At 44.3% G+C, this 20,719-nt stretch overlaps 1 protein-coding gene across 3 annotated transcripts in view; it reads right to left on the bottom strand.

Annotated features, from left to right (window-relative positions):
* Window positions 1-11,946: 11,946 nt before the first annotated feature.
* ARHGAP6 (Rho GTPase activating protein 6) overlaps window positions 11,947-20,719 on the bottom strand; it is a 360,077-nt gene continuing 351,304 nt past the window's right edge. For 2 of the 3 annotated variants that reach the window (XM_068422687.1, XM_068422704.1), the window contains exons 11-13: window positions 17,050-17,312; window positions 14,687-14,767; window positions 11,947-13,953 (exon numbers count right to left, since the gene is read on the bottom strand). In XM_068422687.1, coding sequence (XP_068278788.1) covers window positions 13,247-13,953; window positions 14,687-14,767; window positions 17,050-17,312 — 1,051 coding nt within the window. In that variant the 3' untranslated portion in view covers window positions 11,947-13,246. The remainder of the gene's footprint in view (window positions 13,954-14,686; window positions 14,768-17,049; window positions 17,313-20,719) is intronic. The other variant, XM_068422696.1, reaches the window with a different exon arrangement.

Below are 20,719 nucleotides of genomic sequence, written 5' to 3'. Positions count from 1 at the left end.
CTTCCACATGTGCATGGCAACTCATGACTTGCAAGTAGGAGGAGTCCTAAAACTCCTGCTTGCACAACTCCTTGCACCCAAGCCACAGCTGAAGCGGCAGAGGCTGTGCCTTGCTTAGCCAGACCTCAGGTGTTACCGAAGAACCATTGTGCAGAAGACTTAACATTGCCTAGGAGCTTCCCTTGAAAATGTCATGATCTGAGCCACTTACTGGCAATCTCTTTTCCTTCCTTTATCCCTGCTGAAACCTAGCTGTGATTAATATTCATGTGTTCTGCTGGATTCTCTCTAAGCAGTGCTAACAGAGCACTTGAAAGCCTTCAAGACTTCATTCCTTTTGATGTGGTTTTGCTGGCCAATACAAAACTTGGATGAAATTACAGCCTAACTGAAAGCCATAGCACATCATCCTCTTTAAAATCCTAGAGCTTCCTGACATAGTAATGGGCTGCTTTGGAATATTCATCTTAAAGTTTTACATTAAAAAACAGACAGGGTAACATCCTATGTGGGTAAGACAGAAGGTGATGAGATCACTTGCACAAGGTTGCAGCTGAACATTCCGCTCTACCACATGTGCTCCCATACATGCTCTTGTCTCCCACGATAGTGGAGGTCTCAGGAACCACTAATGAAGAATAGCAACCAAGTCTGCCTTTCCAGCCAAAGTCTTCCCCAAGGAGAGATCTGGGGAACTGCGTGGATTCTTCCCTCATCCCAGTGCTCCGGACACAGTGACCTCCCCAGACCAGAGAACATGTTACCAGTGTGCGACTGAGCTACCCTGGGTGATGCCAGAGACATCATGCTGCACTTAGGGATAGCAGCAGAACTGGGGTGCTAACAAAGCTGGAGATTTTGCTTATAAAAAAGGTACTCTTGTGAGGAAAAAAAAAGGTAAAACCCAAGAATTTTGGGTAGTGATGTAGTGATACAGTGATGTCAGTTAATAATAATTCTGAAAGAAGATTTTGTGAATTTTTGTTTCATGCTGCCTGAAACTTCATAGTGTAAGAAGTCCTTTCTAAACTACTTCATTACACCACAGGGACTTCATCTGAGCCCACCTCATTCACTCCGTTGAGCATCTATCATGCAATACTAAGGTAAATACTGCGAAACACTTTAGGATTGCCCCTGCCTCTGAGAACAGGCATTAGGAGGGGGCCCACCTTGTGCCTGGGATGAAAGAAGAGGTGAAAGGAGGGCTCCAGTGCTGCTTTTCCCCAGCTGCTCTCCCATAGCACAGGGAAAGCGTCCCAGCCACACCTGGGGCTGTGCAAGGCTTTGCCTTGTAATATCCTTACATGCAATATCCTTACATGACCCCTCTAATCTCCAGGAACTGGTTGTTAAAATAAGGAAAGTAATTCTAATGAGCACAGTTTACCTTAGATGTAAGCCATGAGGGCACTTCTAATTGTATTTATAAAGCCATCAAGTGCTTCAGATACTGCCTGAAGAGCACACAAAGGTCTTGGTACTGTTTCTTTCACAGCACGCACACTTGCTTTATGTATGTTGTTCTGACAGCTGCAATCTCAGTTCTATAAATGACAATTTCTTGCACTCAGTCAAACGAAATGGTCAATATTATGTGAGTCCGATCTGGCTTGCAGTGCCATCCTGTTAACACGAATCAACCCAATCATTCAGTGTTTGCTTCAGGGTGGTCCTGGTGTTAAACATGTGTCAACAACAAGCAGAAAAACTGAAGCAGAACTTAAGACCCTTAGAAAAGATCCCACAAACAAAGCTAGTTTTATGTCTGTCCTGTTGTATCTACAAGAGTATAACGTTCAGAAAACATGAAAGGCAGCTTAGCACCCAGACTCAGAGAGAGAGCTGGGCAATGTGACTCTTTCTCTGGTTAATCCCTTTGTGGGAACGCAGCCCAAAACTCACACTTTAAACAAAACGTCCACAAGCTCCAACATGCAACATTTACTTGAGTTTTCTGCTGGCTGAGCTACATGACCAGTGTCTTAGTTTACTGAATGAAAGGCTGAAAGGCGAGGCCCATATAGATATATCTAAGAAAAGCCTTTTTTCCCTGTCTTCCCTCTCATTGGACATGTATTTCACATGGGAGAAGGTGGGCAGGGTTTGGGCTCTGGCCACGAGGAACTCAGCCCAGCAGCCTGTTGCTGGGTGAAAGAATCGAGGCATTCAGCATGGCTCTTGTTGATCCAGTAATAATGGATTTACAACTACATGGTTGTGCAGTGAGCAGAAACTTTCTAAGCAGAAAGGGCTGCTTCAGTTGCCCTGCTAGTGTGTTTGCATGTGCCTGCCAAATAAACATCTCCTGCTGGGTGACTGGAAACAAGTGTAAGAAGTTCTGGGTACACAATGCTGATCCTTACTGTATAATCTCATCTCCACTCTACAAAGACTTCTCCGATCACCGGATCTGACATGGTTACACAGCAAAGCCTGTGGTTGGCAGTGTGAGCTGGGTGCTCAGCCACCCTGAGATCCTGCCTGGAGCTGGGCTGAGAATGGGAAACTCCTGGGGTTCATACCCTGCCCATTCACCTCCTCATACAGACTCCTGTCCTGCACAAAACTTGCAGGCAGTGTAGGATGTGCTGTAGAGGGATATCAGAGCCGTGGAGAGATGGAGACCCAGGGTGTGGAGATAGCATGGAGTCCCAGGGCCCTGAGGGAGGGTCAGCACTGATCCTGCTGCTGTGCATGGCTGTGCATGGCTGACATTGACAGCTGCCATCAGGGCGAAAGTTAGGTGTGCTCCTGAGGATAGCAGTTATGGTTGAGGTGCTTGCTGGCAGGGAGGGCTGTCTCTATAGCTGTTGAGACTATAGCAAATCCACCAAGCTGCCTACAAAGATGTGAAATGGGCATTCATCAAGCAGCAAAAGCATCATGATTGTGGTTCATGTTTCTTTTCTCTCTCTCCCTCCCACCAAAGAAACCTCTTAAGATTTGTTCAGAGGTAGATGTAAACCTGAGTGCCAGCATGAGACAGCTTTTGGCTTTGAACACCAAGTCCAAGCCTAGCCCTACACTGGACAGGCAGTAGACTCTGCTACACTTTTCTAATGTACAGCATTGCAGAGAAATGCCCTCCTTGCTGTGCCTAGACAAGTTTATAGTAACACCAGCTATTTAAAAAAGAAAAAAGAAAATAAAAAAGAAGGGGGTGGAACCCATTATTAAGCTGTAAATACAAATCATGTCCTGAAAACTCTGGTCTTATCTACCTCCTGTTAGCTTTGAGAGGTTCACAGTGGTTTACTGTGTACATTGTGACATACCTCCACAATCAGGGGGAAGTTATCTACATTTTACAATTATGAAATGAGCTCCGGTGCAGCAGAGCAGGGCAAGCAAACCTCTGATTGCAAAGCCGCACTAAATTAATAATGTGGCTTTATTGTCTTCGGTGCCCAAATTTCTTTCCTTGCCTTAAACTGCACTCAGTTCTGTCTCATTCCACTGGGTAGGGATTGATCAGTCTTAACACTGGGTATTGCTCACTTGTTTGAAGGAAGAATGGTCATAAAAGATTTTTTTTTTAGTCTTTTCTATGAAAAGGGTTAGACGGGCTTTCTCTCTTCCCAGTCTCTTCTGGTTACTTTGTTCTTCCATTGCCATGTGCATCCCTGATGTTCCTTATCCGTGTGCTTAAGGTAATCCCTTGTTATTGGAGGAAAGGACAACTACATGTTCTCCCTGCCCACTCCCTAAAACACAGAGTAGAAAATTGCCCAAGGCTAGTATGAATATTAAACCAAAAAGCTTCTGAACAGTTCTCCTCACAGGGGTGCTCAGACTTCTGCTCCCTCTTTCGTATGCAAGGCAGATCCAATGGTCCACATGCATATGAATATCAGTGGGACAGAGGGGCAGAGCAGAGAAAGATTAAACAAAACCGAGACCCCCACAACAACCACAAATAGGACGGAGCCCAGGTGTCAGGGAGCTGGATGCTGCCCTGCCCCATCCCAGTGTGATGTGGGAGTAACTCAGTTGCTCAGGGCTTCCTGCAGTGTCAATCAGATGTCTCCTCGTGGGCAGCGGAAGGAGCAAGGAATTCCCCTTACAAACACAGGTGATTTTCTGGAATTCTTCCTTTCTTTTCAGCCTCTTCCCTTTGTCTTCATGGCACTTTCCCATTATTCCTGCAGTAGCAGTTAAATAGAAACTTCTGCTACCAGCTAGCAAGGGCTCATTTTCCAGGGGTAACACTGCTGCCTTCCCAAGGGGACTCACCCAGAGGAGGAGCCCAGAGCCTCCAGCTCAGTGTCTGGTGAGACACCCTACCCTCTCCCTCCAGCCTAACATAAAATTGCCCCCCAAGGATCTGTAAGACCAGGTTCTCCCTTCCCTGTCAGTTATTTATACTGCAACCCAGGTTTAAACTTTGCTGCTTGTATTTTCGAGACATGAAGCAGAACGAGGCGGGGAATGCAGTTTATCTAAACCTGAACTCTCTGGGAGCTAGCAGCTCTGAGCTGGTGCTTCCACCCAGACTGCCCGGTGTACAGGCTGCTCCTGGATCAGCTTCTCTGGCTCTCAGTGGAGACCCTTGTTTGGTGTCTGCAGGTGAGTCTGAAGGTGTCCAACAGGCAGCCCCAGAGCCTGAGGCTTCCTATTTACTCCCAGCACAAAGTGTGTTGCTGGCACAGTGCGCCTTGAGCTTTCCTAAGCTCCCTGTCCCTTAAACCAGCAGGGCCGTACCCACACCCCCTAACCCTTGGGGCTTTGGCATTTCAGCGCAGCGCAAGCCAGAACAGCTCAGGCAACCTACTCTCCAGCACTGCGCAACCATCCAAGGGTCCCAGGGCGCGGAGGCTTAGCGTAGGTGCTGAGTACTGGGCAGCACCTGAAGATCCCTGTCCTTGGGGAGAGGCACCAGCCTCTCAGCTAACCTCAGCTGTCCAGGCTTGTGGGAGAGATGTGCACACTTCACCTACACTCCCTGTGGAAATCAGTTCAGCAGCCAGGCACCAGGTAGTACAGAACTTCTGCTGTCCCGACCTCCAAGCCCCATGCAGATGCAAACACGAGCCCTGAGAGGTTTAGCCCTTAGACCAGGCACTGCAGCTGAAGCCAAACCATCACCCACAGCACAGCCTTGCAGCCCCAGAGCCACCCCCTGCTCCAGAGCTCCCTGGGCATAGAATCACAGAATGGTTTTGGTTGGAAGGGACCTTAAAGATCATCTAGATCCAACCTACCTGCCATGGGTAGGTGGCAGATACAGTCTGCCAGCACAGGCCTTCCCTGCTGCACGATCCAGCCTGAGCAGCCCCTTCCCAGGTGGGTGGATAAAGGAAAAATGGGAGAGGGCTGAGGAAAGAAGGACCCGAAAGCTGTGTGTGCTCCATTGACGAGTGATGTGCAGCTTCTGCATTGCCCTTGGTCCCCTTCACTAAGCAGGGGAATGGGAGAACTACATGGTAGACACTCTGAGCCTGGTATACGCCTGGTATATCCCAGGAGTATTGTTCAAATCACCAGACGACAGGAAAACACTGTGAAGGGGGGACATATTGAAGGTCACTTCTTCAATCTTGGCTGTTGCACAAGGAAGAATGCAGGAGCCATAAGGCCAGCAGAAAAGCAGCACAAAAGGCAGTATGACTCTGTCCCAGCATTTGTGTAGCAATACCACAGCAGCAAAGCTCAAAGCTCACACGCATTCTCATACCCGCCTTCTCATTAGCACCAGGGTTCAGGCAAAATTCCTTGCACTGTCACAGAGAGCACGAGACACCAGCTAGCAGGGCCTCATCATGCCTCCTGGGTTCTCTGTATCCCAGTAACCATGTGCTGGTTTTGGATCACTTAGGAGGAGATAGTGACTGTGAGCTGTTGCCTGCCCATCCTGCCCTACCTCTCCGGGTCATTAGTAACACTACTCATTTGCTTATAGCCTTTTCTCTCCTTATGGGTGTCTTATGGCTCCCGCTCTCACCCTTGACACTTCATGGCTTCAGCCCCTACTTTACTTCTGGCTCCCCCTTGTTTTCCTGGTGTGTCAGTCCTGAGCAGCTGGCTGTGGCCATGCTGCCAATCCAGGCACTGTGGCCCCATGCTGCTCCATCCTCCCTCCCCACCACTCCTTCTGGTGCTTCTACTCCCAGACCCCCCCTCTACTCCACCACACCAATCCTGGATGTTTCTAAATCCAAATCTTGACTCTTCAAGGATGGGAAGGCCTGAAGGTTTAGAAACTGATCTGTCAGTGGCAGTAATGGGAAAACAGCACTCATTCTCCATTGCAAAATTTCTCTCTCCCTCTTGCTTGCTTTATTTTTTTTTATTAGAGGGGTTGTTCCTTTTACAGGGGAGTCTTCCAGCTCCCCAAGTCCTATCACAGATTTACCACTGTCAGCTCACACAATCAGCAGCAATAGGTTCTTCTAAAATAATGTTCACCCACTGAAAGCCCCATCAGGATGAGGCTGCTACTCCAGAGCTCTCCATTCTTTTTTAACCTCACTGCTTTTTTCACAGCCTGCAAAGTGGCTGATAACACTGGAGCTGGGGCCTTTTTGTTTTTTAGGAAGATTTCAGAAGGGCCTTCTTACAGCTCGGAGCCCTTTCAGGGCTCCAGCTCTCCCTGCTATCAGAAATCAGGCCACAGCTACACGATGTCCATACCAACCTGGGCACAAGCGTAGTTGGTAACCTTTTGCTGGCTGTTGGGAGATGCAGAAATAGCCTGTGGGTGTAATGAAGAGTTTGTTCAGCACTTCACCCTTTTAACCTTTTTTTAGGAGAAAAGCCAGATGCCGCTTCCATATTCAACACTCAATCTCTCCAAAGTGATCATATGATTCCTGTCCTCGAGTGAACGGTGTGTTTTTACTTCAGTGACCCTGCTTGGCAGGCTGCTGCATGCATTTGTTATTTTCTGCATGAGAAAGTGCTTTTCAGTCCAAACTAACTTTTTATTTTCTCTTTCTTTCTTTCATCTTTCTTTCTTTCTCTCTCTCTCTCATTTCTTTCTTTCTCACTTTCTTTCTCTGTCTCTCCCTTTCTGTCTTTCTCTCTTTATTTATTTCTTTTTCGATGGACACTTGTCTACTCACTTCTGTGAGGTTGAAAATAGTAACCAGGGCTCAGGTGATCTTTTCTCTTCATGATTGAAGAGTTTTTAAACTCTAAAGGAAGTTTTGATTTTTTTAGTAGCCCTTTTTCAAAGCAGACCAAATTTGGAATTTTATTAAGACGATGCAGGAAGAAATCTTCCTTCCTGACCAGGGAGGCACAGCGCCCAGGCAGGGAGCAGTCTGTCGGTGGTTACTAGCAGGGAGTTGTGGTTTCTGTGTCTATAAGCTGCCTGGTCTGGGCAGAGGTGGTTCAGCTTCACAGGGTCCCACCTGGCCAGAGCAGCGGGATGTCCCCATGCCCCGACTGCAAGGAGGGCTTCACTTGCTGGGCAGAGGGAGCTAGGGCTGGTCTCAGCGCTTTGCACAGTGCCTGCATGGCTATACACACATCCATGCTCACCCTCCTCTTCTCCTGGCACCTGAGCGTGAAGCCCCACAGCTGAACACCCGGCTGCCGTCTGTACTCGCTCCCTGCTGGCGAGCAGCGTTCAGCCCCCCCAGCACACGTGCGGAGGGAAGAGGAAGGGGCTCGTTGTTTGATAGGACAGGGCCAGATATTTTGTCATCTTCTTCCCAGATCTGATTTTTTTTTTCCCCACTCCAGATTTTGAAGCAAATGCTTCTGTTTTCCAGGCCCTTTTTAGAATTTTTTAAAATTAAAGCTCATAGCTATGGTGAGAAGGGGACAGGGAAATGAATACAGCAAGTCCAGCAAAAGGAAATGGTGATCTGAGGCATCCCCTCATGTTCCCTTTGTTTAACAAAGAAATTGTTAAAAAATTGTTCTCTTTCATTTAAAAATTTAAATAATCATTAGAAGAGGGTTCAGGGTCTGGGGCCCAAGTCCTCACGCAGAGAGTGTGGCAACCGCCCAGCTGGAGATAACTGCTCTCACCTGCTCTAACACGCTCTGTCACCCCCTCCCAAATTCATTTCTGGATAGAAGTGGATAAAGACAGCTCTCCTCTTCCCTCTCTCCCTCTGTGACCCTAAACCTCCAGTGGCAAAGGCATTTGCTTACTCAGCAGCAGAGAAAAAACGATTAATTCCCATCTTTCTTGAGGAAGATTTTATCTGCCCATCTCCACTTGCCAGCACCTCTTGGGATTCAGCACAAACCCCCTCCCCGTATATTTCTAAAATGCCCAAATCAGGTTGCTTTCATAAATCCCATATTCATTTTTTAATTGGCTGAACGAATTAATTAAATCCTGCTCCCATTCATGAACACTTTCAGATCAGCTGGAAACAGAGTTTTCAGTGAATAAATAAATCCCATTGAAGAAAAACCCAAAACTATAAAATAAGGCACAATTCCAGACCAGGCAGTGTCTCTCCCTCACTTTCCAAAAAGCCTGGATTTCTTACAGCACCCAGCAGAGCTGAGCACGCCACCTCCTTTGTCTGGCCGCCTTCCCAGGCCCCCGGGGGGCAGCACTGTCTCTGCCAGCCCCACCAGCCCCAGGTTCGCCTGGGAGCCCAGGGAATAGCACAACATCGCCGAGGCCTCTGGGTAAGTTTTGCTTTTCCCAGGAGCTGTAAAGGTATGCTGAACATCTTGCTTTCCTCTCCCCAGGCTGTCATAATTTGTTGGCATTAGGGAATGGTGTTATTAAATGCTCCTTCTTACTGTTGCCAGGATCGCCATCCATTTTCTATTTTACCAGACCCTTAGGGTGGAGTTAATTCAGCCAAACTTGGGGGGCTACTGTAGGGAGGTCTCTATTTGGGCAACTTATTTAGGCTTCCTTTATAGAGGCAGTGGAAAGAAACAGGCTCTTTAGTGACCAGCCCTCCAAAGGGGACCAACCTTCAAAGAAAGACTCAAGTAGGCTGTATGGATGGTGGCACAGAAACACCTCTCTCCACCAGAATAAAAAGGGAGCCTGTGAGAGACTTTTCCAGTTGTAGATACCACCTTTAGAGATGCTTTAAACTTCAGAAAAATTAGATGAATGCTATTCTCAGAGACAGTACATTTTATGACCCAGCACTCTGGGTGTCTACATGCCTTGAATAGCTCTGCGGTCTCTCCAGCACTGTCTGGATGCCGAGATGCCTTCCCCTAAAGCGATTGTAGCACAGCAGCAGTTTGCTCTTCTCTGTAATGTTGTAAAAGGGCTTACTGATGTCAAGATACTCTTTAATGCAACTGAGGACCACTACCACCACTTTGCAGTTCTGTGAGGTTACAGCATCGCACAATGAAGCTACTCTTCTTTTTTTTTGGAAATGAATGCGAAGAGAAGGGAAAGAGAGACAGAGATGGGGGAGCAAGGTGGGGCTCAGACATCCCGTGTGCTTCCCAGAGGAGAAAGAAGTCCCTGACCCCCTGCCAGACCAGCACCACAGAACAAGATGATGCTCCGGAAGGGCTGGAATTCAGGTTTTTGACCTTGACTGATGTCTGTGAAACAATAAAACCAGTAACAAAAACAGAAAGAAAAGCCCAGACTGTACAACCACAAATTCCAGCCCATTGAACCATGTCATTTCACCAGCAGAGACATTCAGAGTGGCGCTAAGCTGTGGCATGGTAGCAGCCTGGGCTCCCAATGTAGACAGCAGAGCACTTGAGAGATTTCAAGCACCCAAGTCAGCAGTTGTATTGGCTTAGGTTTGTAACACAGAGCCACTCTCAAGTGCTTGGCCAGGCTCTTGCCTACATGTTGAAGCACCAAGCTCTGCAGTTGCATGAGCAGCTTAAACAGGGCTAACTGGAGGCTGCTGTCAGAAGGGGTGGCCAATTCCACCCTCCTCCTCCCCAACTCAGACCCTGCTCCTTCTCCCCTGTGCCTACCACTTGCGAAGCCACTGAGATACCCAAATTTTATGTGTTCGTTGTCCAGGGCAAGTCTCAGGGCAACAAGCCCTGGGATTCCTCCCACCACTCCAAGAGCTGGTGTAAGGGACAAGATAGGAAGCTGGGGAAGACTGAGAAGGTGCAACTCACTCTTCAGCAGTGGAGCATGGTCTTGGAGTGGGTGAGTCAACTGCGTAACCACATCTTGTTTTCAAAGATGGCAGCAACCTTAATATACTATTTTAAAGTCTGAGCTTTTCCTGTATTCCCTTGGCTCAGAGGATCCCCACCACATTTGGCTTGTATCTAGAGCTGCACTGATTCCTCTCATTTTTTTTGTTTCTGCAACAGAACCGAGAAGAGCAACCCCTGCCCCGTACGCAACTTGCAGGCACCCTGTCCTTGGGGCACCCACTTATCACCTCTCCCGGGCTCACCTGAGAGTGCAGCACACCCTCCTTCCTTCCAGCTGGGAGATACCCCTTGAGAGGAGGTAATGCAGACCATCAGAGCAAAGAGGGGTTTTTTTCAATCCTAGGTATGAACCAGCATGGTGCAACAGGAACAAATGGGAGGGAACTGAACTGCGGGAGTTTGCTGTGGGGCCTTGAGACCTCCAGAGCAGACCTTCTCTACCACACTCCTCACTGAAGCAGAGGCCCGTGACCCTTTTGCTATGACAAGAATCCTGCTCCCAAGGGGAACAGAGAAAACGCTTTGTTATCCTCACGCTACAGACTTTCCCCGTAAGACGAATATTCCGGCTGTACAAGAGCACGTGTCATAGCAAGAAAAACATTGCAGACATCTAAAATGGAATAGCCCACACAGATCTATCAGCTAACATAAAACTACTAACAAACTTTCATGGCAACATTTCTTGTGAAATATAAAAAAAGACATCAAAAGAAATCACGTCACTGATTTCAGCCTGGAAAGAGGTACAACTGAAAATTACTACACCCTTAACATGCTCGTGATAGTTTTGCTCTGTCCTGTTCAAATTAAAACAACAGATAGAAACGATGTGATCTTGGCAAGTGTTACTTTAGTTCATTGGAATTTATTCTATATTTTTCTTCTTCCAAGCAATTGTATATTGTGTGTGCAGACAAGGTTGTCCTCCAGCAGTGGTCTTGGTTTTTGTTCTCTGTTTTCATATAAACTCCATATAGATGGTAATATACACATACATACGGAGAGAGATACTGGCGAAAAGCAAGCTCTTTATGAGACTGAGTAATCATTAGACATCTTTCACTAAAAATGTTAAAAATGTGCAGGTGCTTCTGTATTTAGAAAGGGATTTATAATGAAGAGATGGACATCTAGTGAACAGAGTATCTTCTGCAGCAGGATTTACACTATGCCTGGTTTTGAGGACTATTAGGGAGCTTTAATTCCCTGTAGCAAATGTGTATCAAGCCTGAAATAATACTGAGACAAGATCAAATAGTGAAGATTGCTTGTGAGAGCTCATTTTGTCCTTCCTTATATTCCACTATCTTTTTAATTTGGGGTGAGGTTTTTTTGGTAATAAATTAATACTGAGCTGCTGCAGCAAGGTACATGCGAGAACCTTTTCCCATCAAGTCTCATATCAAGATGGTACTTGGAAAATCCTTGCAACCACCAGAAGAAGAAAGCTGAGATTTCTTCTGAATGCAGTATTTGTAAAAAGAGCTGGCCAGCCTGACAGTGCTGTAACAGTCAAAGGCCAAATCCTGCCCCTTTCTACTTGGGTTGGTGCTTTTATCTTAAGACTTTACTTGGGAAATGGAGACAGGATAGGCAGACTCTTTGTACGATGGATTTTAAGCCTAAAACTCAAGTAAAACTTGGATCTTGTATATTAAAATCATATTTGAAAGTGGTCCTTAAGCTCCTAAGCCTTTTAGATGTCTTTGACAGAGATACTCAAGAAAGTAACAAAAACACATACATTTTTACATAAACCTTGCTTCAAAAAAAGAAGCAAAAAATATGCTCATTATTTTGCTTAGCTTTTTATTCCATCATTATGGCACAAGATAGAACTTAAAAGACAACATCACCAAATAAGTCTTCAACTTCATCAAGACTAATACGTTTTATAAAATTCTTTTGATATGATACACTTTCCCTTATCAAGTGATAAAAAGAATTTTCTCTAGAATATTGAAGTACATTGCCACCTGCTGCCCATAAACAATTTTGCAATTTAAAAACACCATGTATAAAACAGCAACATTTAACAATGAAACATACACTTACTGAAGAAGTACTATTGACCCAGACTTTGGCACAATATTTATAGAAATGCTCCAAATGTCATGTTCATTTCTGAAACTCTGTGACTCCCTTTCGTACATGTCTGCATTTTTTTTTTCTTTCTTTCTCTAACTTTTCTTAATGCTGAAGCTTTGTTACTTCAAAGGAAAAGCCATATTCTTTCTCGGTTGTTACACACCTCAGTTTATTGGGTTTGGTTTTCTAAAATTTGGATTCCAGTTTATTGTTTTAGAACAACACATAAAACCATACACTTATAAATATATATATTATATCCTGTATACACAACATTGGTTTTCCTCTAGAATGGGAGGGCAGACCTTTGCACTACATCCTTAGTTGGTTTAGGCACGGCCTTGCTCTTAGTTGAGTCTTTGAGCTGCTTCCTACCAGAATCTAAAAAAAATATTTTTACAATCTTGTATCAAATTTTAATTTCATTTGCAAATATATTTATAAGAAAAAATATTTGGTATTTTCCCCTCTAAGCTCACTACTACCCTTATAAAATATATGGCTTTTCATGTTTCTCTCTATTTTAGTGTTTTTCAATAGGCAGTGAAAAGAAGGACAACTTCCCCCTTTAACAGTTTTTTTTAATATAAGCACAGAAACCAGCTTGTGCACTTTCTATAGAATTCCAATGTATATCACGGTAATGTAAGTGCAGTGATTTTAAAAAAAAGCAGTCATGATTGATTGACATCTGTATATGAAAACATAATATATGAGTATCACACAATATCCATTACAGAATATACAATCATCAAAACTGCAGATATATAAATACGTTTTTAGCAACATCAAAGCAACAGTTTTATCTTATACACAGCATATGCATACAGAGTTATTAGACTAAAATCTTCATTGCTTTTCCCCAAAAGCTTGCTGAAAAACAGGAACATACTGTATTTGTAAATGGACTGCTTGACAATGCTGTGAAGAAATTAAAGTGAACAAAGTTTAAAAAAAAGCATATGCAATTCAGTTGGTACAAAACAAACAAGCCCTCCCCACTTTCCCATGTGACCGTTGTTTTCCTATGAGAGGGATGCACAGGTATGGGCAGCAGTTCTGCAGAGTCTGATCATACAAGGGTTTCCGGGAGGGCATCGGGGTTGTCAGCTGATAATAGCTCCCAAATTTGCCACCTCTCCCTTTGCCAATCATGCCAGTCCGCCTCTGAAACATTTTTACTGTTCTCACTGTGAGGAGCCGTGGAATAGATGTGACCCACTTGGGTGTGCGGGGCCAGCCGCTCCTGCTTGGAGGTGGCCTGGTCAGGGGCTTTGGCTGGCGGTCCTTCAGCTGATCTGGTCCCTGAACTTTTTTCTTGGCGTTGAAGTCTCCACAAAGAGTGCAACGTTGAAGAAACGCTCGATCGCTGTGACAACGCAGAGCTTGTTTTTGCTGGGCCTGGGTAGGGGGGTGGTGGCTTCTCTTTTCTGTACGAGGGCTTGGCTGTGCTTTGCAAACAACCCGTGTTCGAGTCACGCTCACTGAGGTCCTCCACACTCCTTAAAGTCAAGTGCCGCTCCGACTTTGAGTGTGACAGGTTTGAACTCCTACTGCTGACTTCAATTTGTGGGTTACTGCACACCCGAGACACAGTGGGACGCAGCTGACACTCGGGAATGGCAGCAGTCGTCTGGCTCCTTCGCATGACCTGCCTGCCGGTGTCCAATTCAGAGGAGCTGCCCTGCCACCGAGGAGAATACACGGCGAGGTTCCCCTGGGAAAGAGAGCACTGTCCCGGTCGCAGCAAGCTGCTTTCGTAAATGTTCCCATGAGAACCTGGGGGCCAGAGTCAGAAAGACATCAGTCTGTGTAATCATTTATGTGCCATTTAACAAGTTATTGCTTTTCCCCTGCATCACACTGTAAAAGAGGGATGGGGGCTTCTATCATCAGGTGATGTGACTGAAGGTGTATCAGCCTCACCGCCGGCTGAACGTGGGGACACAGAGCAGCAGCCCCGTATCTATCTGAACCACGTCTAATGTATTACCCTGTGACTCTAACACTTTGTTCTGACATAAAGCCTTGCAGCACTTAACATCTTTCAAATGCTTGAAAAGCAGAGGGGTGTTTTAGTCTTACAGTTCTCCTCTGTGAGGTGGATGTAGATGGGAGAAAAACAAAGGCAGGACAGGTCAGGGACTTGCTAGGACCACACCAGCCAGCGGCAGGGCCAGAACCCAGGGCTGCCAACCTCACAGCCTGTGCTCGTGGCACTGTGGCGGCCCCTCTCAAATCCCCACCAGGCGTCCACCTTCCAATGACTTTTAGAAGAATATAAAACTATTTTCTGAAGTAATTTTAAAAGGACTTTTAAAATTATCTTGCGACAGTTTGAAATGCTGCCGCATTTGTATAACCACTGCTCTTCTCTGTATTTTACTGAACAGTCACCTTTTAAAAGTCCAACTCTGGACAATGTGAATTCTCATACTGGTTTCACTGCGATTTCTCAAAACCAAGAAATTGTTTATGTCTTTGCTAGATTTGGCCTTGAGAAATAACCGACCTGTCATTGCTGGATCTTTGCAGCCACTTTTCAGCGTTGAATGCCAAGTGCCCCAGATATCAAAATGATCTTCAGAAACATCTAAACAGCAGTAAAAGAAGGAAGAATATGATGAATCGATCCTCTTAAAGCCATTATTTAGAAACATACAAATTGAATGGTAAAACCGTATGTAAGGTACCAGAATCGTTAACATATATTAGCATCTGACTTACCATGCACCTAACACAAATATCTCAAATATATTTATTCACAGTTACTTGCTGTTTCAGGCTCAGATGGATTCAGTAAGCTCTGTATGGGCAGGACACCCGAGTTTGCTGAGAAAGTGGAATTTCCCTTAAGTCACAGAATCACACAGAATCACAGAATCAACCAGGTTGGAAGAGACGTCTGGGATCATCGAGTCCAACCATTGCCATTACACCACCCTGTCAACTAGACCATGGCACTAAGTGCCATGTCCAGTCTTTTCTTAAACACATCCAGAGATGGTGACTCCACCACCTCCCTGGGCAGCCCATTCCAATGTCTAATAACCCTTTCTGAAAAGAAATTCTTCCTGATGTCCAACCTGAACCTCCCCTGGCGAAGCTTGAGGCTGTGTCCTCTTGTCCTATCGCTAGTTGCCTGGGAGAAGAGGCCAACTCCCACTTCACTACAACCTCCCTTCAGGTAGTTGTAGACTGCAATAAGGTCACCTCGGAGCCTCCTCTTCTCCAGGCTAAACAACCCCAGCTCCCTCAGCCGTTCCTCATAGGTCAGACCCTCCAGACCCTTCACCAGCTTGGTCGCCCTCCTCTGGACTCGCTCCAACACCTCAACGTCTTTCTTGAAGTGTGGGGCCCAGAACTGGACACAGTACTCAAGATGCGGCCTCACCAGTGCCGAGTAGAGAGGGACGATCACTTCCCTAGACCGGCTGGCTACACTATTCCTAATAGAGGCCAGGATGCCATTGGCCTTCTTGGCCACCTGGGCACACTGCTGGCTCATGTTTAGCCGGCTGTCGATCAGCACCCCCAGGTCTCTTTCCACCGGGCCGCTTTCTAACTACTCTTCCCCCAGCCCTCTGCCTTAGTGAAGTCAGTCAGAGAATTTGCACAAGAACGGGAAAATTTCGTCAACAGAAGATAGTTCATGTGCTTTTTACGGGAAAGAATGGCAAAGCTCCCTCAGGCAGCCCCAGCCCCAGAGGTCACTGTAAGGCATTCTCTAGCAACCCGCAGCATTGCTTGGGTCTTACATGGAAGTGCTGTCACAGACTAGAGACTTAATGAAATGAGCACATCAGGCATTGTGCTGGATTATAACTGCTTCATGCCTTTTTCTGATTCCATCTGGCAGTAAAGGAATTTCCTAATTCATCATGGTCCAGTATTGTTGTGATGCATACTGAAGTCCAACAGATGGTGAATATGATAAAACTTCATGTAATTTCCTGTTCATAACTTACTAGAAATCTGACCAAATTTTGAAACCTATTCAGAGATTTAGATGCTGAATATGGAAGATAAATGCCCATTGGCATTTATAAAGCATACAATTGAGATAACAGTCTAAATCCCATTAATTTCAAAGGGAATTAAGTGCCTAACCAGTACCTCTGAAATGAAATTATTTTTAAAATATCACCAAACAGTTATCTGCATCCTAAGCATTGAAAGTTCTTCACTGAAGTTTGGCTCACTGCATTTCATGAATGTAAATTAAAAAAAATAAATTAAAATGAAAACATCTTGAAGTGCTGGTGATCTATCAGTTTAAGCTATGTTTTTTTACAGAAGAAATCATTCAAGTGTGCACTCCCTAGACAGCTATGGAAATTATGGATCCCTGCTCTAGTATTGCTAGGTGTGTCACTGGTAGCAGATGTAAAACTGTGCAGCTCAGCTGTGTTCTCCAGTGAGAGGGTGTTAAGGTCATTCTTTTCAATTGGAGAAAATGTGTAGCTTAACATCTTTTTTCTCAGGTCTCAGATTTTCCCCAAGTCTGGACCACAACCTTGCAGGTATTGAAGTCCTGCAGAGCAGGACTAGAAATCAGTCTTTGCCATGCTGTCATAGACAGGCTGAAAAGCAGGACATACATAGTTCTATTTTCCTAAATAATAGCTCCAAGTTTTGAGAAATGCCATACCAAGAGCAACCTTGACAGCTGGCTGAGCTAACAAGGAGGACTGAGCACAGATCCTTCGGGCTCAACACAAAAAAAGGACGTTGGCCAGTCATTTCTTGTAAGGTTATTTACACTATTGCTCCTCAGGTCCTGGTAGATGATAAAACAGAGCAGACACTTTTCAATTATTTCAGAAACCTCCATCAGTCACTGAGGAGGAGGAAGATGAGCAGGATGTACTCTACCTTTTCCAGCCTGTGATGCAGAAGAATTCTCCTTTGTCTTAGGCTGCAAATGTCCAACCAGTGTGTACTGTTCAGGTACCTTGTACAGCTTATCTGGGCTGCAGGCAACTTCTTCTTGCATTGCCATCAGCGAGCGCTCAGACAGTACCGGGGAGTTGTTGTCATAAGGGGAGACATCTCCGCTTGAAGCTTTGTTGGAGTCGGTGGATGAATGTCTTCCTCCTGTGGAGTAGGAACGTTCTGACCGCAGCATCTCAGGGCTCCTGAGAAATTTTGAGAAACAAACTACTGTCAATGAAAAATGCTTTATGTTCACAGCTACAGGTGCAGTTTGACACCATACAATTAAAATCAAATACAGGAGTATGATCACAGCCGCTGAAATGAAAACACTTCAGAAGCAGTACAGAGGTGAATTTTCCATGAGTAAAACTTCTGCCATGAAGTGGCCAGCAGAGGCCACTAAAAATCAAAAAATGTTGCTGTCGAGAAAGAAAACAACAAAAACCACACAACCGTACAGTACACCACAGGAAATTAAATAGTGAATCAATTCCTTATGTTACCTTGACAATTTAGCTTGTTGCAACAGTAAATCTGAGGGCATGATAGGGAAGATTAGTTTGATGGTAAGCAGTATGTTAAAATCACTTCTTCCATTCTGAAGTACTACACAGTCAGAGAAATCAAAACCCCATCTCGTCTCTCATGCTGTGAGAAGGATCCTTTTCTAGAGACATCAGAAGGTAAATATTCTACAGGGGACAAGTAGATGTATCCACTGTACTTCTGATGGGGGCAGCAAACAACTGGCTCTGCTGATAACTTCTGCAACTTATTTTACCCTTTCACCTTTATATCACCGACAGCATGGCCTGCATTTAATTTTGACAAAAAAAAATGGCAAACAAAACCCCCACCAAAGTCCAGCCAAGGCTCAGAGAGACAACTCTCATTTTTGAAGTGTGCTGGGAACACTGAGGGAGATTTCTTGAACTGTTACAGTTTACTACGCAGATAGGACACAGTCCGTGAGTCACTGAACCTCGCAAAGAATATGTAGAAATACTCTGTAAACAAACATAACTTCTTTTCCTATCTGTCCTCCCTAATTTGTATTTCTATTACTCATTTTTCATTTCTCTGCACCTTGATCTTTGTTTCTTCGGTGCTTATTTTTTGCTTCCCTTAAGTCAAACACTTCTCTCGGTGGCCTCCCATTAATATCTGCTCTAACTGCATGTGGTACAACAGAGGCTTATTCTTGTAAACGTGTACTGAAAATGGTCAGCCCTTCTCAGAGTCAAATCCAAAAAGAGCTTGAACTGAGTGAGGAGCCAAAGCATATTACTTGTTATGGAACAGTAACCCTCTCTTCAGACAAATGAAATAAAACTGAAGAAAGAAAATAAAGAAAAGACACAGTGGTAAGACAGGCTAGCCACAGCACACTAAGTATTAATACAGAAACAATGAAAAAGCTTAACACCAATTTCAAGCTGTTGTTTTTTCTTCCTGTCTGATTTACATATTGCATGTCCCAAAACATAAAATATATACACTCGACATCATGATTATTGTGTTATTCAATATTCCTTTTTTTTTTTTTTTTTTAGTATAAAAGCAACCACAAAGCGCTGGGAAAGAATTAATTAAGTTTACTCCTTGGTAACTCCCAGCAAGAAACCCATCACTGAACTGATCCTGAACCTTAACTGGGGCCAACTCACAAAACCAGAGCTGCCATTTGGCAACGTAGCGCTGTCCCCAGGCTTCCCACTGTGGTTGGTATAGTAATGTTGGGGAGTCATTAAAAAAAAAAAAAAAAAAGAGGAAATCATGCCTCAATTATGCAACTTCCCATCTCAACTTCTCATCTGAAGATGAGTTCAAAGTAATCTATAAACAGCCACGCACTGAAGAATTACTGTCTTTTAAGTATGTACAGTTCTATCACAATTTCTTTTTCTCTTTTTTTTTGTCCCTTACACCTCTCTTTCTGCCCTCCTAAGTTCTAAAAAAAAGCTTGTGCAGTGAGTTAAGACAAGATTTAAGTAATGCCTTTGGAATTTTAGAACCACCAGAAAGACCTGAGAGAAAAGGGGAGAAATGTTGGTATCTGTAGATTTCCTACAACCAAATGTCTTTCTCACCAGCCTTCTAGACTGAACGTCATCTAAACCTCATCCTGTCAGCATACAGACATACTCAGCACTAACAGTGACACCAAAAAGGCTTATCACTTGTAAATCTTTGCAGGATGAAAACCTAACTATGTTGCACAGGGTAAAGAGCACGCTATACTACCACTTAGCATTGGCAAGGTAACACAAGGAATGAGGGGAAAGGGAAATGGAAATGAAAGAATGTGGGAACATGAGCTTGAGCTTTGTGAAACACTGATTTCATGTCTTACCTTGAATGATCTCTTATAGTCTATCTCTTCTCAAGACAGAGCTCCTGATAAAAATTTACTTACATGGAAACTGTCAAGTCTTTGGAAAGATCCAAACGTTCACATTTCTAAACTCATTTACAGTTTCTGCTAGTAAGCCCATGCAATTATATATGTATAATATCACTTTCAAATTTGTTTAGAAAAAATAGTTTTAAAAATGAAATAAAATGCCTTAGGGCTCTGCCAGTCTTACTACAAGAAACCATCAAAACGGAATGAATACTTTAAAGTTGGAAATTGATCTCATATATCTGCAGCTTTATGATGTTCTTCACGAAAAAATAAAACACAACTTACATAAGACTTTGGCTCCTATCTTTCCAAATAAAGAATGAATTCTCCCATATTCCTTAACATAAAACACTTGCATTGCTTGCTTTACAGTTTGAGTTCATTAGCAAATGGATATTTACTAAAATTAAAAATTCATCTTCCCCTGGAAGCCTGTGAGATTCTCTACCCACACATTGGGAAAAAATTAAATAAGAAGGCAAATGTAAATACTGTGCAAGATACACACTTGCCTATAAGCAGTCTACAAATAAGGACAGATTGTGGTCTCCACAAAAAATACAGGTAAATAAGGACAGATTGTGGTCTCCACAAAAAATACAGGTTATGAACTATATTAAGGAAAAGAGTTAAAAAGTGGTTACATAAAAACGGAAAGATCTGAAAGCTGCAGAAGGAATCCATGCCACGTGTTCAAAAATACTATTTCAGATTCCAAAACAAAAATCAACTACACTATGAAGAAGACTTGGGCTTTCCTTTTTAACCTGCATCCTTCTGAATTGACATTATCCACCAGAGTCTACTTGCATGGGTGAACTGGAAAAATGTTACTAATAATAATTACTTCTAGTGGGGATATTCCTACTTTTCTACAGGCAACAAGGTCATCAAAACAGGAAATCCCTTTCTGGTTTTGGCAGAAATCCTTTTCTGTTATACCTTAAAGCTTCTGAGTGGGAAAACAATTACGTCTTACAAGAGGCGAATCATAGAGAGTGTGACGGCTTGGCAGCATGCAGTAGTAATTTCCATACATATTCAAGCAACACAGGTGCCACCAACAAAACAGATTATTACGGGATTATGATGTGGTTGCTACTGTAGCAGGGTAGAGGACTCAATGATTCAGGGAGCATTGGCAGCTTTGAAAACTGCATTTACGCATACTGTAAAGCCTATTGTATGGCTTCATCTCTG

The sequence above is a fragment of the Nyctibius grandis genome, chromosome 2 (assembly GCF_013368605.1).
Source record: "Nyctibius grandis isolate bNycGra1 chromosome 2, bNycGra1.pri, whole genome shotgun sequence".
Taxonomy (NCBI): Eukaryota; Metazoa; Chordata; class Aves; order Nyctibiiformes; family Nyctibiidae; genus Nyctibius; species Nyctibius grandis.
The sequence above is the reverse complement of the archived record's forward strand: the minus strand, read 5'-3'. Positions and strand labels throughout refer to the sequence as shown.